This window comes from Arvicola amphibius, chromosome 1, assembly GCF_903992535.2.
Source record: "Arvicola amphibius chromosome 1, mArvAmp1.2, whole genome shotgun sequence".
In the NCBI taxonomy this organism is placed as follows: domain Eukaryota; kingdom Metazoa; phylum Chordata; class Mammalia; order Rodentia; family Cricetidae; genus Arvicola; species Arvicola amphibius.
The window spans coordinates 173,584,998-173,602,618 of record NC_052047.1 but is presented as its reverse complement, the minus strand read 5'-3'; the positions used below and the strand labels follow the sequence as shown (position 1 = coordinate 173,602,618).

Sequence of the window (17,621 nt, the reverse complement as noted above, 5' to 3'; positions counted from 1 at the left end):
TAAGGCTTTTTTTTTGGCAGCCTGAGCAGATCAATGAGCTCACACAAGGCATTGAGGCATTGGATTCAACCCTCAGTATCACGCATGTAAAAGTTAACTTAGTAGAAAAAAAGGGTTAAATATATAAGGAAAGTCAGTTGGAAATTTTATTGCTTTTGATTCAAGGCCACTGTAAGACTCATAAGGCAGAAAGCTTATAGGACATAAAGATTGTGGGTGGGTAGGGTACAGGCGCCTCATTTAGAAAAAAGAAAATGCTGTGTTTAAAACAGACTTAGGCCATTTGAATGGGCTAAAGTCTATAAATAAAGAATGTAGGGCTTCAGTAGCTAGACTCAATTGTGGAGAGCGGAGTTTCTGGCTTAGACATTCAACACATAATTGCTTAGTCAAAAGACAAATACATAAATGAGGACCTTGTCAGGAACTTCAGAGGGACGGGATGAAGGCACCGGCAGAAGAGGGACAGCCATAAAGAAAGGACTCTCCAGCAGGGGACTTTAACAGCTATTCACATTTTTAAATGCTAGCTAAAATAAGAAAATCACTATTTTTTCTCTTTTAAAAATATATTATCTTGATTACTCTCTGTGTGTGTGTGTGTGTGTGTGTGTGTGTGTGTATGACAGGATGTCACTACGTAACCCTGGCTGGGTCGGACCTAGCTTGAATTGGACTTGAACTCACAGTGATCCACCTGCCTCTGCCTCTGCCTCTGCAGAGTGCTGGAATTTAAAGTGTGCACCACCATCCCTGTAATAACGAAATAATAATAACGAAACCTGTAAAGCAGACATTAACTAGTTAGTTACAGCTAACAATGTAAATCCATCATAGAAATGAATGTTATGAATGAAGCAGCATTTTAGAGAACATGTTTAGACAGCTGTTTTAGGAACGTTTTATAGTAGACCACACTATTTTTTATTACCGATGTTAATATTTGTACTAGACAAACTGAGTTTGCTGGGCTTAGACCATAGCTGCATTTTCACAGTACTGGTTACTGGAATCCAACCTCAGCAGTAAACTTACAACAGAGGAAGAGTCGCCTCAGCCACCAGGACACACGACATACACCAGGCATCAACAGGGCCTAGTCACATATCCTGCGCTTTTGCACAGAAAAAGAGAAGAAACTGTTATACTAGGTACCTATTTATTCTAAATTGCGGAAAATAGTGGTTATGAAGCAGGATTGTGAAGGAAGAGCAAGTTTGCAACAAACCCTAGGCTTATGACAAACCAGCAAGCTTTCTGGAAAGGTTTTTTTTAATTCTTTTATTAGACGACAGGCAAGGGGGAGCTTAGAGAATGAAGTGCCTTGGGAAAGGAGTGGAGCTGGGCTCCTCTGCTAGGCTTAGAGGACAGGTAGACTGTAGAGCTTCAGGGAAGCAGAAGGGTGAGGGCATTCTGTGTTTCTGATCTCACAGGAAAGAGTCCTAGGTGAACCTCAGCAGTTCCCATTGCTCCTCAAAGTCCCAGCCCGGCCACAACAGAACAGAGACTGCCACCCGCACTCCTGAGCCTAGTGTGGAAATGTCAAGGAATTGATCCTGCTCCACCTGGTTTTCCCAAAGTCCTAGGGCTGCGCCAGAAAACACAGTGATGTTACGGGCTCGGAGAGGAGAAGTGTTTGAAACTGCAGCGGCCTTTCTCACACAAGAATCAGACCAACACAGAGGGTATGTCAGGGAATGGACGTCTCTAAGGCTACCAAGGCTAGACGGGCAAAAGAGAACTCAGTTTCCTATTTCTGACTGCTTAGTTGATTCAAGTTATCTTGTTCATGGAATACTTGCTTTTAAGAATGGCATGGAGGGGAGGGGGATTCTGGGAAGTTGGCCCATTGGTTATGAGTCCTTGCAGCTCATACAGAGGACCAGAATTTGATTCTCAACACTCACATTGTGAAGCTCACAACTGCCTGTAATACCAATTCCAGGGGCTCGGACATGATTTTCTGGAGTGCACATACATGTGGCATATACTCACACAGGGACACACACACACACACACAGAGAGAGAGAGAAAGAGAAATAAAAATAAAATAAATCTTTCGCTTGTTTTAAGACTGATTCAGGTTTGGTCAGACATATGCTAGGCATGAAATGTTAATGAAAACAGGAGCTGGGAAGAGGCAGGGGTGTTTGTCTCCAGCAGTGATGAGTTAGCTGTTAGGTTTCAAACCTGGAACAAAGGGCTGAGGTGCCTACTTAACCTACCAAAGCTGACGCTGCCTTGCCAGGTTCTCCGTGTGGTATGGGAGGTCCTTCTGTCTATGTGTTGCTTTTACTGATTAATCAATAAAGAAACTGCTTTGGACCTATAGCAGAGTCATAGGGGAACAGAGCTAGGTGGGGAAAACTAAACTGAATGCTGAGAGAAAAAAAAGCAGAGTCAGAGAGAAGCCCTGGAGCCACGGGAGACAGACACTGGGAACATTACCCAGTAAGCCACAGCCATGTGGTGATATACAGATTAATAGAAATGGGCTAAAATTAATGTAAGAGTTAGTCATAAGAAGCTAGAGCTAATGGGCCAAGCAGGGATTTAAATAATATGGTTACTGTATGACTCTTTCAGGTCTAAGCTAGCCAGGCAGCTGGGAAGAACAAGCAGCCTCCTCCAATATCCGTGTGTCCCTCAGTTCCTACCTGTTTCAGGGCCTTCATGGCTGGCATTATCCCCACTCTCCTGAACTCTCCAGCCCAGGGGGCTGGGCTGCTCTTCCCTAGGTAATCCAACCATTCTGGTTACCCACTCTTTTTACAACGTTGGGCCTCCTGAATGCTGGCTCCCCTCTCTCTCCTTTCTCTTCCCCTCCCCGTAGCCCCACATAGCACAGTTTAGTCTGGTCATGTCTACTTTGGACTCTCCCAAATGTTCCTTCCTCTGACTACACCCTCCCGGATATCTGCATTAAATCTTCTCCTCCACCAAACGTAGGAGCAGCCATGTTCCTTCTTTTCCACCAAACCTAGGAGCAGCCATGTTCCTTGCATGTTTCCTTCCCTTTATATTTTTTTTTATCCATTAGCCTTCTACAGATAGCAGCTAAAAACACTTGTTATAGTATAAAACAGTCTAATTAAAAACAGAATAAAACTATGGAATGGAAAGAAGCTACCAGGCTGAAATCTGGAACAAAATAGGAGCCCAAAGAGCAAGTTTGTGGGCGCTTTTCCCCTTATGGTGCATATTTGCTGGCAGGAACATATGTGCACTGATTGCAACAGCCCTGTTAGTAGAAACAGAATGGAAACCAGTGTAGGACACACACACGAGACCCTTTTCCTATTATTCAGGGCTTCTCCGAGCTGTGCCCTGAAAGTAAGGGTGAACCAGAACAAGGCCACCTTCTAGCCCTCTGAGGACAGTAACTCTGGGGTATGAAGGTCATGTTAGGGTGGGTGGAACTTCGTGAAAAGGCTGTCTCCACAAGGTAGGTCTCAGGTACACACTCAAATTTGTACCACTTGGGTGGTATTTAAAAAGAGCAAGGTTATGTTCTAATGATCACAGACCAGGAGCGAAGCCAGGATCAAAAGCAAGTCAGTCCCGATAAAGGCCACACAGCCTCAAAGAATTCCAGGAAATAATTTTCGGGGCAATAATGACAAATTCCTAGTTAAAAAAAAAAGATAAGCAAACACACAAGAACAAAAAGGGTCAATATCAAATGTACTAAAAATGTACATTTTCAGTGGCCGCACTGATGAATTTTGTAGCTATGAGTTCAGCCACTCGTTCTACATGTCTTGGGCACTTCCTCTGGGCCAGGCAGCAAGGCAGGTTCTGAGCACACAAGCGTGTCAGCTGCCACATGAACAGAGCGCCCCGGCACTGAAGGTCTGCTGACCTGCCTGCCATCCGCTGAAGCTGATATGCCTTTGTTTTCTGGGGTCCCTAAAGAGTTCCGAACACAGTCTTATGGGTACCCTTACCGTTTAGTGGCAGATTTCAAAATAAACAGAGGTCTCTTAGGACCGATGTTGACATCACTGATCCCTTTCTCAGCATCTCATTTCCTGTAGGTTGAGCTAAGCCTAATTATTCCTGAAGAAAACCGCAGAACCAGGTGTATTAGCAGGAAGATGATAAAAGACAAATACAGGTATCTCAGAAACAAAAGCCTCAAGCGCAAATATCTCTAACTTTGTGAAGGTCTAAACAGGTGACCCATTATTGGGAATCACAGCATGAATGGGAAAACATTGATTTTTTTAAGGTACACCTGGAACAAGGTAAAAGGCATAGGAAGGGTAGAGGGAAGTTAGACCAATATTTAGTCATACGTGGACTGCTAGTCTTCACCCGCGTGCAAGCCAAAATGTCAGTAGTACAACATTTGGGTTACTGACGTGTGTTTGTCTACCCAGGTTTTCACAGTAATTATTCAAATGTCACCTCCGTAATTCTGCATTTGTTTTCTCTTATTAAACATCCGAGCCGTTGTCATTTACTCAACCCCCAGTAGCCCATGCCTTCTTCATTATGCCAAACCACAACAGCACAGTGCAATAAAAGTAGAGATAGGAGTGAGCCACGAAGGTGGCACAGGCCTATAATCCCAGCATTCAGGAAGTGGAGCTGAGAGGGCTGTGAGGTTGAGACCAGCTTGGGCCACACTATAAGATGGTATCTCAAATGGTAAGAAAATTAAGCCACTTTAATCCCATTTTACACATGAGGCACAATAGGCGAGAAGGTGACTTCCTGAAGCAGGTGCGGAGGAGCGTATTAGTTTTACTGGTACAACAGACCTGAAGTTAAATCATGCTCTGCCCACATTTCTCCTCTCCTGGAGGCTCAGTAACTTTCCATGGTGAGGGATGCTGCAGGGATGAGAGGAAGCCTAGTGCATTGGAGCTCACAGCTCTAGCAAGGACTGACCATTCCCTCCACCTAGAGATGCTTCATCTACACGTTCATGTCTTGACTGGGACGATGTCTTCAGCTGGTTTAAAAAGTGACTAAAGCACCACTTATAAGAACAATAAAAATGTAGATCATTGCTGGAGCTGCAGAGAGCCCTTACGGTTTTATCACCTCTTCCACGCAATCCCAACACCAGCTTGCTTCACCCTTTAGAAAACAACCTCTCATCCAAGTACTAACCAGGCCCGACCCTGCTTAGCTTCCGAGATCAACTCAGTCATAATTTTTAGTTGACTGTCTCCAGAGCATCATACTATAATCTGTGAGTCTTGAAAAATGCCATCTCAGGAAATAGTACAAGAAGTCTCTACCCTGGATTGGCCTTCCTTTCTTGACTGGTATCTCAGACAGGCTGCCTTTCCTTTTCCAGGCATCTGTCTGTGTATACAGGGGAGAGGGCTGGAGGTTAGCCGGGACGAGAGTTAAGTCAAGGGCAGAAGAGAGATGTGACTGACAGCTGTTTCTTTGTTCTCTATGGTAAAGATGGTTAACACAGAAGGGATGTACTACTTTTCTTTATTAAAAGTTTGATTTTTTTTTTTCTAGAGCTTGTTGGAGGCCGCTTGTTGGTTCTGGCTGCCTGGCTAGTTTAGACCTGAAATAATCACATAGAAACTGTATTAATTAAATCACTGCTGGGCCCATTACCTCTAAATTCTTATTGCCTAACTCTTACATGTTAATTTGACCCATTTCTATTAATCTGTGTATGACCGCGTTGCTGTGGCTTGCTGGCTAAAGTTTCCAGCATCTGTCTCCAGCAGCTTCATGGCTTCTCTCTACCTCTGCCTTCCTCCTCCCATGCTATAGAACAAATCACTTTATTCATTAAGCAATAAAAGCAACACATAGACAGAAGGACCTCCCACACCAAGAGCTGATGAATCACCTCCACGCGCTCTTTCATTTGGTTATTACCATTTACTGGTCCTAGAATGTTATAATACATGGAAGACTATATTTACTCAATAAATCAATAGAAACCTCGAGGAAAAGAAATTTTGTTGTTGACAAAAATTTGCCAATGCAGTGTTCAGGTTACTTTGCATCTTCCCCCCAGGTTTCCACACTCATCAGGCACACAGAAGGGGGTCCCACAAGCATCTGAAGTTATTGAGGTGACTGCTATATGAACAAACTGTTCTTTTCTGACCAGGCAGAGAGCAACATAAAGGTCTCTTCAAATCCACGAAGGAAAGCCCTTACCAGGCTGCCTCCTGAGATGACAAGACTTGCTTCTTGAGTAACTGATGAGTTCAGAGGTCACATGTGTAGAAAGGTTTGATTTATTCTGTAAGGTGTCCAAACCCAGTTTGAGTTAACACTGACAGTTTCACCTGCACTAACAACCAGCCTGTTACAGGACTAATAGCAAGTCCTGGCCTTTGGGGAACTTGGGATGGCTTTGGAAAATAACTGTTAGGCTAGGGAAAAGTTGGGAAGTTCTTCTTCAGTTAGGCCTTAGGGTATTAAATGGTCACTGCCTCAGAATGATGAAGAAAGAAGAGGAAGAAGAAGGAGGAGGAAGAAGACGAAAATGAATAAGAAGGGAGAAGGAGGAAGAAGAAAAACAAGAAGAGGAAGAGGAAGAGGAAGAAGAAGAAGAAGAAGAAGAAGAAGAACAACAACAACAACAACAACAACAACAACAACAACAACAACAACAACAGAAAATAAACTAAAAGTTTCAAATTGTGTAAACACAAAGACCAAGCACTGGTTCTCAAATTCCTCACTGGAAACTTGAGCCTTGGGGATGGACCTTTTAGACCCTGCCTTCAGTCCTGTACTTCACAGACTCTCACTAACTGGAGGCATGAAAGGGAGAGTTTACTTTCTGACTGATGACTGACAAAGTTCCTTCTAGGCACTGGAAGCTCTTGAAGCAGGTGAGGAGGTGAGACTAAATGCCACCAACATAAAAAAAAAAAAAACTTCTGCAGCAGAAAACACCACTTGGTAGGCGCCTAACAGAGCTTGGCCAAGTACAGGAGTACAAGCAATAGCCATAAAGCTCATGTCATACAGTCCTGAGGGTCCCTCTACTTTGAAATTACCCATCAGAGGCAACTGAACTCCCAACTGTTGCCCCATCACATAGTGATGCCACCTTCCTCCTGGACACTTCCGCTGGTCCAGTGTGACACCCCCCTACCTCAGCCCAAGATGCAGGGCACCCATATTTTCCCGTAGTCACACCTCCAGTTCCTGACCGACTCCTCCACCCTCCTTTCCTTTTCGCTTCTCCAGCCCTCAAAGTACGCTCGTGAGCAGCATATAATGACATTTATTGAACACCTACTACATGCCAAGTCTATGTTTACTCGCCGCCACAGTCGTTGGAGGCAAGCAATGTGGCGGTAGAGGCCAGTGTTCAGCAGCCGGCTAGCTAGCTGGGTGGGATTTTATTTAAGGCCTATAGACCACATCTGAGGGATCCGAATTCTGTCTGTAAGGTTCCTTCTAACTCAGAGCCTATGATTACTACTGCTTTCCCTCCACTTTTACTGGGCTATAGTGTCACTTTTAAGAAGGCAAAATTTACAAGAGACAGCCAGGGTTGTTATGGGGAAAGCAACTTAAATATACCCTCAGCTTACCCATGAAAAGGGGAACTGCCCAGATTCGCTGTGGAGAAAACTGCAGCCTCTGGAAACCCTCCCCCTTATCGTACTTATCAAACGGAGCTCCCCCCTCCCCACCGCGTGCCAATAGGAGAGAATCACGCTAGAGGGTTAAAGCCTGCCGGTATGGAAATGCAATTTCCTCCAGTTAGCCTAGATAATTGCAGTTCTGTGAAAGTCTATCATTAGTCCACTCCAAGAAGGGTCCCAAGTTAGAAGAACCCCGGTGGCTGTCGCTGACGTGTGGTCAGCAAGCAGACCTGGCAGAAGCTCAGCCCACCACCCATTCTGCGCGCGCGGAGGTCCTGGCGAAGACGGGGCAGGGCAGCGGACTGGAGGAAGAAGGGACTTTCCTATCTGGTCCTGTTTTCTGGTTGGGACCCACTTCGCAAGTTCAGGAGGACTCTGGCTCATAGGACACCCACCCCCACCCCCGGGAATGGAGGTTCCCAGAGGCACCGGGCAGCGAGGGGCCCCCCGAACGTGGCCCGCGGAGGGGAACGCGGACTTAGCCCCACGTCCCTGCCTGTCACCGAGCACCCGTGTCTTCCCTCCCGGCTCTGAGTCCCGCGTCCGAGCCTCCTGGGGAGGGCGGGACCCACTGCGGGTCGGCAGGGCGGGAGGGGACGGCCAGGCAGGCGGCTGGCAGCCTACCGTCTTCTGCTTCTTGACCCCCGACATGCTGTGGCTGTGGCGGAGCCCGGATCCAGGGCGCAGGGACGCGGATGGCGGAGGTGTCTGCCGGGCTCCAGGGAAGGAGGTATAAAAAGGCTCCTCAGACACGTCGCACTTCCCTTGACCGGCCCCCTTCTCCTACTCCTCCTCCCGCCGCGCTCCTCTCCGCCCCGTCGGCTCCGCCAGCAGCGCCCAGCCCCGGGGACCCGGCAGCCGCCAGGGCGGGGTTCCCCGCTGGCGTCCTGCCAGCTCAGGTCTAGGACAAGCTCTGGACCCAGGAGCATCCTTCACAGCCCACTCTATTTCGCATCCTACAAGAATCCCCGGGACCCTAGAGTGTACTGAGTTAAGGGCGAGCACATTTGAGGCCACCAGGCTTGCTGCTGTGGACCTCAGAGCATCAGAGCCTATGTTGTACTTAATTAAACCTATGGATGCTTACTTTACACTCCCGTGAACCCTGCCTTATTCCTCATGTGCCACCATCATGGCCTGGCTTCAGGCAGCTGTCCTTCTCTCCGTTTGGCAAATGAGGTCATTGAGATATTTAGGGTTTCCCTGGATTATATTCCAAAAGAGAGGATTCAAACCTGGCCCGTTAGTGCGAAGTGTGACCCCAGGCATCAATACAGCAAAAAGAATAGAAAGCCCGAAGTTCGTGAATGAACTGCATTTTGCGCCTGGCATCGTGGTCAGGGGTCCTACCCAGCCCACGGTGGCACTGACTGATCAGAGGATTTGCTGTCACCAAAAGGCAACAGGAGACTGGACAATGGGAGACCTGACACCGTTGCTGTTCATTCCAATCTTTTCCCTACAGTGGCTCTTCTGTCTGTGGGATGGGCCCAGAGGAGGAAGCAAGGACTGTTGAGGAGGATTATAGTTTTTAAGTTTTGTGAGATGCCACTCTCTGGAAGGACCCAAGTGTCAGGGACAAGTAATGCGGAGAGAAGCTATGTTGACCAGCACCTTTGGAGGCAGTCACTGGGTTTCCAGTACCCTGGCTCCCTGCCTGAGGACACAGGAAGGCCTACAGAATGGCTACCTCAAGGGATCCAAGAAGGGCCACAAAGTCCCTATCTCTCCAACCCCTGTGAAAGAGCAGGGGAACTTTTCTCCAGAGGTCAGGGAGGAAATTTTTCTTTCATACCCAATTTACTCCCAAAAGATGGTCAATTTTCTTTACACCTGAAGAGTTATTTACTGGTGTCCCTTCTGCAAGGGAAAATGACAAAGAAAAATAAACCGAGAGTCATTCTTTGAAAGGCAGCTTGCATGTTTGTAGTCTAGAGGGGTTGGCCTATTTATTTTCTTCCATTTTGAGGAAATAGCAGGCATCCTGTCAGAGCACAGCTAGGGGACAATCACTGGACTTGAGTTCCTCTTCTATACACCAGCTAGCAGATATTAATTTATTTTATATGAGGCTTAAACAGCAACATCCTGCTGGTATCCCATCGGGGAAAATCCTTTTTATATCAGATTCAACCATATCTTGGATCTTGTTAGTCTTGCCCTAAGAGAAGGTTCATAAAGTGCAGACGAAGAAATCATGCAGTTTGTTTGACCGCTGTGTTCTTTTCTATTTCACAGGGAAAAATTCTAACTGTGTTCTTCAAACAAAGATGGAAGGTGAGGGTAAATCCTTAAGGCTACTTCCTGGAGAGGAAATCTTTATTGTCTTAGATGTACGAGAAATTCTGAGATCGTTTACCTAATTTTTCTGTCTTCGGCAGGTGCACATCAGGGGCTCAGAAAAGGGGAATAATAGGGACTGTGATCCCTAGTTAGGAGTAGGACTGAGACTCAAATCCAGGACTCCCCCAAATGATCTGACACCTAAATCACTAAGATGCCTAGGGCAACTATTTTGACACCCCATGACAACCCAAGTTTCACCCCAACAAGTCAATTAATTTCAAGTACTGCTTTTGAACATATATTTTGTTAATCTTCTAAAGATGTCGTATTGGAGGTCACAGCTCCCTTGGATTCAAGCCAGGTGGTTATGACCCTTTAACACCATAGATTACTGGTTTAGTCAGAACTCAGCACAGCAAGTTTAAACACAAACACACACTAGAAACTTACTCTCCTAAGTCTGTCTTCTTCAAGGCCCTGGAGTCCTTTCCATCACGTTACTTTTCTTACTCCTATGAGACAGCATTTCTGAGGGCAGCAGAAGCTGAAGTTACACTCAGGGTTCTGTGTCCAGGGAAAGGGAGAGACTCACTGTGGGAGGGGGAAGGGTTGCATCCAAACATCTGGCAGATGAACACCATCTTCTCAGCTCCAGTGCTAACATCCTCTTCAAGGCTGTGTTCATCACCGTGGGCCATGTGGGACTGACCTACAGCTCTCTGAACCACTCACGGTATTCACACGAGGGCCCAGTTTTGCCCATTTTCTTTTCTATCTAGAAACTGTTGAGGCTTGAGTAACCTAAAAAGGTGAGGCTGGCTAGCTGATTCTTTTTATTTAGCAAAGTTGGGATCAGTCAACTCCTCCAAACGACCAGAGGAAAAGCAAAGAATCCCAGTTGGTGAGTATTTAATGTCACAGGCTCCCCAGCATATTTTAGGGGTGCTCAACATATTTTAGTCAAGGATCTAACAAGAAGGCACCACCCATGCATGGTCATGACAAAGGAATTCAACCACGTTGCCCCCTAGTGGCTGTAATGCATAAGTGTTCGAGGAAAAACTGAATTGCTGAAACTCCTTATACAAATGTAGGTAGCATTCTATTCAGAAAGAAGCCCTTCTTCCTGTGGCTTCTGAACAAGCTTCCCAGAAACAGGCAACAGTCAGGCAAGAAGATGCTTATAATCCATTAGGAGAGATGAATTCTCTCTAATCTGGTCACCTCAACTAATACATGTCTGGAACAGGTAAAAAGAAATGATAAAGGCATGTCTATGTCTTATCTGGTTTACTGTGATTTAAAGCACAAACATGTCAAAAACACTTTGAAGGGCTGTGGGCTTCTCTCATGGTGTGGGGTCTGCTGATGGGCGTTCACAGCCTCCCCCCCATAATATTTATAGTAATTTCCCATTTGGAGTTTTATTAACTGGGAGTTATAATTATGAGCATTTGGGCCTGAAAACATGGGCCTGCAAGTGACCCCAGCCCCAGGGGATCTGACGTCCTCTTCTCACCTCATTGGGCAGCCCCCACCACAGACACATAAGTAAACAACGCCAATAGTGCTAATCATAATACTAGTAAAAGTCCTTTTACAAATTAAGAGCATTTAAAAATCCACCCGAGAGGCAACGATAATCTTGTTTTCCTTCAAGAGGCAGCAACATGTCTTCGCCCTGTATTTGTCTGTTGGCTGGCCTAAGGCTGATTCTCTGGGACGGCAAGGAAGAAACAGTGGAGACTGGTTGTCAGGGTTCCCTTGGGGGAGACTGAAAACGACCTGGGACTTTAAGAACTGGCAGGGCTGTGTGAGCCCTCCCTTCTCCAAAGTGGGTGGTATGGAAATTTAAAAAATTACAGGCAGAGATACTCATGAAATCATATGGTGTGTGCAGCGGATTACCCAGACCTGCGCTGCTGATTTTAGAAGACGAAACAGAAGAAGAGAGAAGGTCGGAATAGAGAGCATACTGTTCCGATCAGGCAGTGACAAGAATGTGTGTGTTCCTCATCATGCCTGTCACGATGAGAGGGTGTTAGCTGTGCAGCAGTCTTTGGTGGGACTGGGGTGGGGGGGAGACACTGTGAGGTTCTAGGAGGAGAATCAGATATCTAAGGCATCCAAAGTCTGGTGAGACAAGTGTGTGTGTGTTCAAGAAAATGCCTTTTCTTTTCTTCTCACAATGTGTGCATGTGGTGTGTGTGTGTGTGTGTGTGTGTGTGTGTATGTATGTTTCATGCACACTGAGGATCACAGTTGATATGAAGAATCTTTCTCAATTGCTCTTCCACCTTATTCTTTAAATTAGGATCTCCAGCCAGATTTAGAACTCACCAATTCAGCTAGCCTCGATAGCTAGCTTGCTCTGGGAATCCATTCCTGCACACTGAAATTGGAATTACAGGTAGACCACCATGCCCACCCATTATTTCCCTGGGTCTCAAGGGAATCTGAACTTTGGGCCTCTTCCATATCAACTGCTGAGTCATTTCCCCAACTCCTAGGAAAATGTCTTCAGAACTGGGCTAGTTGGGCCTGGTGCCACAGGCTTGTAATTCTAGCTGAGGCCAAAGCAGGCAGATGGAAAGTTTAAGGCCCACCTGGCTATAGAGACAGAAGAACCAGAATAAGTGGGTATCTGGAGGGACAGAGCTAGTGCAAGTGCAAAAATCAAAAGCTATGGCAGTGGCTGCAGACTTTGAAAACATCCATATTTGACCCGAGTTTTCCAGGGTGAAAGAAGGCTGGAGCAGGGATGACATACCACCCCCTGACTGACCGCTGAGGGGTGACATACCACCTCCTGACTGACCGCTGAGGCTGCCTGGGCTGGGCCATGTGCTCATTTTCTGTCCTCATGTTCCTGGGTCTGCTTTCTGAAGAAACCCAGTCTGCCGCTAAAGGTTCAGTGCAGTCTACAAAGAAAAACTAGATGTGGAACATTAATAGCAGACCTGGCCACTCAGCAGCTGCCTCGCAGGGAAAACTTATATATAACCCAGGCAAAACAAATGCCCTTTCTCCCATGTCTCAGGTGGAATCCAGCCCAAAGGTATTGTGTAGTCTTTGTATTAATTTATAGAGATGGCTGAGTGGGTAAAGGCAATTAAGGCAAAGTCCTGTGACCAGAGTTCAATCCCCAGAACCTGTATGGTGGAAGATAGAACCAACTACTCTAAGTCGTCCTTTGACCTCTACTTATATACAGTATCGAGGGCATGCTCTCTCTCTCTCTCTCTCTCTCTCTCTCTCTCTCTCTCTCTCTCTCTCTCTCTCTCACACACACACACACACACACACACACAATGTAAAACAAAATAAAACAAGTAGATTTCTTAGCATGATTACATGCTACATAAAATGCAAACAGGTCATCATAGAAATTCCAAGTTTCGAGAAAGCCCAATGAAAACAACAGCAGCATTTGTCGAATGGCAGGTAAAGCAATGACTTCAGTTCATTAATTGACTGGTTTTTCTCAGATTTAAAAGGACGCTTTGAAGAGATGTTTAGCAAAGTGGCACATACTTAATTCACGATGCTTAGAAATGCAAATGATTGGAAAAATATTCAACTAAACTATAGTTACTAAATTATTCAACTATTGGTTTATTTAAATAATGTATCAAGTGTAAATGTTTTAGGAAATATATTTTAAAGAAAGGAAGAAAAGAAAAAGGGTGAAAGAGTGAAGGAGTGGAAATAGTGCTTTTTAGATGAAAATTGAGCAAATTGAATGATGGAAGGATAGAATGAATGTCTTTTGAGATATTCAGGACATAGCTCAGTCTGGCCTCAAACTCACTGTGAGCCAAAGGTGACCTTGAATCCCCAAGCCTCCTGCCTATATCTCACAAGTGCTAAGTTTGTGGACTTTCAACAACTTGACAAGCACTATCTCACTTTAATGCATAAAGAAGATTTATAATGATCCACATCTTGTAGGCGTTCAGGCTCCTGAAAGTATTATAAAAGTTTCTATAAATCCTATACGTTTTCTGAAAAATATATACTTCTATATATGCACTAATATTATTTAAATGTTTTAGGTGCTATAGAAGAATAACTCACAGTCACTTAAAATGTTATCAAATTCATTTCTTGATCTTCATATAATATTTCTATCACTGAATACTAAAAACACAACTACAGTCTTGCTCGCTCTCTCCTCTCTCTCTCTACTCTCTCTCCTTTCTCTCCTCTCTTTCTCCCCTCTCTTTCTCTCCTCTCTCTCCTCTCTCTCTCCTCTCTCTCTCTCTCTCTCTCTCTCTCTCTCTCTCTCTCTCTCTCTCTCTCTCTCTCCCCCCCCCCTTCCCGTCTTTTCATGGCTTCTCTGAGTAGCCTTGGCTGTCCTGGAACTTGCTCTGTACACCAGGCTGGACTCAAATTCACAGAGATCGTCCTGCCTTTGCCTCCCAAGCACTGGGATTAAAGGCGTGAGCCATGACGTGAAAGTAGAATGGTTATTAGGGAAGGAGAGGACCAATGAGGGGTTATGGATGGGGAATGTGAACAAGACACACTGGTAAGGTTTATTCCTAGGACTATAATATACTGGTCATTGTGGTTGCTCGAGGACCTTAAAACAAAAAACCCAAACAGCCCTGCTGCCTAAACTTTGCCTTCTCCCAGCCCGACAGCTGTCTGGGTGGAGAGTCTGGTGCATTCTGGGAAGGTTCTGCAGTGCAGCCAGCTGGGAACCACAAAGTTTCTCTGACTGTAGTGTACAGAAATCCCCTAGAGTGCTCACAAAAGTCCGCATTTCTTCCTCTCACCCTGGCATTCCTCGGCAAGGTCATTTAGCTCTAATTATTGTGGGGGCCTTGTTCATTAGCCTGGGTTCTTTCTCCAAAGGCTTTGTTTAGTCTGCCTTCTCAGAGAGCTTTTAAACGTGTAACACCATCACAGGGAGACATTAGTTTCTCTATTTACCACTCTGAGACCAGAACGTTCTTGCTTGAATGGTGGTGAGTACAGGGAAAAGGGAATAGTGAGTACAAAAATCCATTAATGTTGTTAAAACACTGTCACGATACGCTTTTTAGAACTTTTTAAAATTAAGTGTAGTCGGCATACAAAATAATGGATTTCATTAAGACATTTCAAACGTTTATCATTATATACCTTAAAATAAATGTAACCATGGAAGTGAAAGACCCTGCAATGAGAAGTTAAAATGGCAAAGGAGAAAAACCTGGAGCCACGAGATGATGGAAGATTGCCCGGGCTCATGGATAGTGAGGATTAATATTGTAAAATGGCTGTGCTGCCTGCGTATACCTTGTGCATATCCCCCATGACCCTTCTTCCCGCAAATGGTACCACTTCTACTTTCATGCCATATATATATATATATATATATATATATATATATATAATATATTAATTATATATAATATTTTAAAATACAGATCAGCCTATAAGAGAAAAATGTGATGTTTAGTTTATCTAGTTCTGACTTGTCTAAAGTTATGATCTCTACTTCCATTCATTTCCCTTCAAGTGACATAAAATCTTCCTTATATCTGAATAAAATTCCATTGGTCTAGACACACCAATTTTTTTTAGCCCTTCAGTGGTTGATGGGAATCTAGGCTGCTTCTGTATCTTGGCTATTTTGAATAGAGTAGCAATAAGGGAATATCTCTTTAGGCACGGTTTATCTGGATAATATGGTGGATGAAACACCCTTCTCCCTGGCTTCATAGATGACCAGTTTACTTTCTATCAGCAGGAGAGGGCTCCTCTCCTCACACCTCACTGGCTTTTGCTGTCACTGGCTTACTCAATGATGCCCATTCTGCCTGGGGTGTGATGGAGTTTGCATTCTCCTGATGGCTAAAGATGTTGAATTCCACCCTCCCCGAAGTAGTTACTGGACACTTGTATTTCTTCTTGTGAGAACTGTCTGTTCAATTCAGTGTCCCATTTATTAATGGGTGTTTTTTTATTTTTAAATTTTTGAGTTCTTTATAGTTTATAGATATTAATTCTTGCTTAGATGCTGCATTGGCAATGATTTCTTACTATTCTTTAGGTTGCCTCTTCTCTGATGTTCGGAAGCCTTTTAATTCCATGTGATTCCACTTGTCACTTCTTGGGATTATTTCCCAAGGCTCCAGGGTCCTTCTCAGAAAGTCCTTGTCTATGCCTGCATCTTAACAGTTCTGGCAATTTCAGGGCTTAGGTCTTGAGACCTTTGACCCCTTTTGAGTGGGGTTCTGTGAGGCAGGGATTTTGTCTGTGGATTTGAAAGTGGGGCAAGGATCTGGTGTTGTCTTTCTACTGCTATGGAAGAGGCTGTCTTTTCTCTGATTGTATGTTTTAATTTTGTTGTTGTTGTTGTTGTTTTCGAGACAGGGTTTCTCTGTAGCTTTGGAGCCTGTCCTGGAACCAGCTCTTGTAGACCAGGCTGGCCTCGAACTCACAGCGATCCACCTGCCTCTGCCTCCCAAGTGCTGGGATTAAAGGCGTGTACCACCACCGCCTGGCTGTTTTAACATTTTTGTCAAGAAACAGATGACTGCAATTGTGTAGATTGATATTTTCCCCAATTCTATGTCTTTGGCCCATGTGTCTGGCTTTGTGCTGGTGTCATTACTATTGTTCTGTGGTGGCATTACTATACCTCTGTGGAACAGTTTGACATTGGGATTGAGATATTTCCAGTATTCGCTGCTTTTGGTACTTGGCATCTTTTGATATTCCATACAGATTTTGAGACCTTTTTCCTAGTTCTGTGAAGAATACTATTGAAAGTTTAATAAAGATTGCATTAAATTGATAGGTCATTTTTGGTAATATAACCATTTTCACAATATTAATTTTGCCAATTCATGAACTTGGGAGACTTTTTTCATGTTGTAGTCTTTTCTCAATTTCTTTCTTCATAGTTTTTATTTACCAATTCTGTATTTTACATTAATTTATTTTGATTTTTTGAAATAGAGTCTCTCTACGTAGTCCTAGACATCCTGGAACTTATATGTGGACCAGGCTGGCCTCTGACTCACAGAGATCTGCCTCTGCCTCCAGAGTGCTGGGATCAAAGGCGTGCGCCACCACACCTGGCTCTACACAGTTTTAAATTTGCATTGTGGAAATATTTTACCTCTTTGGTTGTTTATGTTTATTCCTAGGAATTTTTTTTTCAAGGATTCGGTGAGTGGATTTTATTTCCTGACTTCATTCTTGGCAAGTTCATTGCTGGTATTCGGTAAAACTGTTTTTTTTTTTCCTGTGTTGATTTTGCATTTGTTGAAAATGTTTGTCATGGCTAAGAGTATTATCATGGAGTCTTTAGGGTCTTTAAGTACGGAATCATGCCATGACTCCACAGGGGTCATTTAACTTCTGCCTTTCCTATTTTAAATCCAGTTTATTATTGTCCCTCTTGCTTTAAGGCTCTGACTATGACTTTCTTATGCCCAAATCTGTGAAGTCCCCCAAAAGCCAACAAGGAGACGGTGTCCCATATGTAAAAACAAAGAGCCTTTATTTTATGCAAGTTTGCAAACTCGGTCTTTCTGCATGTCCGACATATTGGAATAAACAGAGAGCTCTGAGCTCAGTTAGAGTTGGGTTTTTATAGTAGTAAAGGTGGGGATCAGGGGTTTCTGAGGTTCAAGACCCCTGATTGGCTGACATTTGTCCTGGTGTGTGTGTGATGGCAGGTAGTCCTTTCTACAGCAGTTGGAATGTTAGGCATTTCCTTTGGATGGTCTGTCCCTGGGT

At 44.5% G+C, this 17,621-nt stretch overlaps 1 protein-coding gene across 2 annotated transcripts in view; it reads right to left on the bottom strand.

Annotated features, from left to right (window-relative positions):
* The window catches only part of Papss2 (3'-phosphoadenosine 5'-phosphosulfate synthase 2), a 73,642-nt gene extending 65,262 nt beyond the window's left edge, over positions 1-8,380 (bottom strand). The window contains exon 1 of one of the 2 annotated variants that reach the window (XM_038310343.2): positions 8,220-8,380. In XM_038310343.2, the coding sequence (XP_038166271.1) occupies positions 8,220-8,246 (27 nt within the window). In that variant the 5' untranslated portion in view covers positions 8,247-8,380. The remainder of the gene's footprint in view (positions 1-8,219) is intronic. The other variant, XM_038310337.2, reaches the window with a different exon arrangement.
* Positions 8,381-17,621: the final 9,241 nt, after the last annotated feature.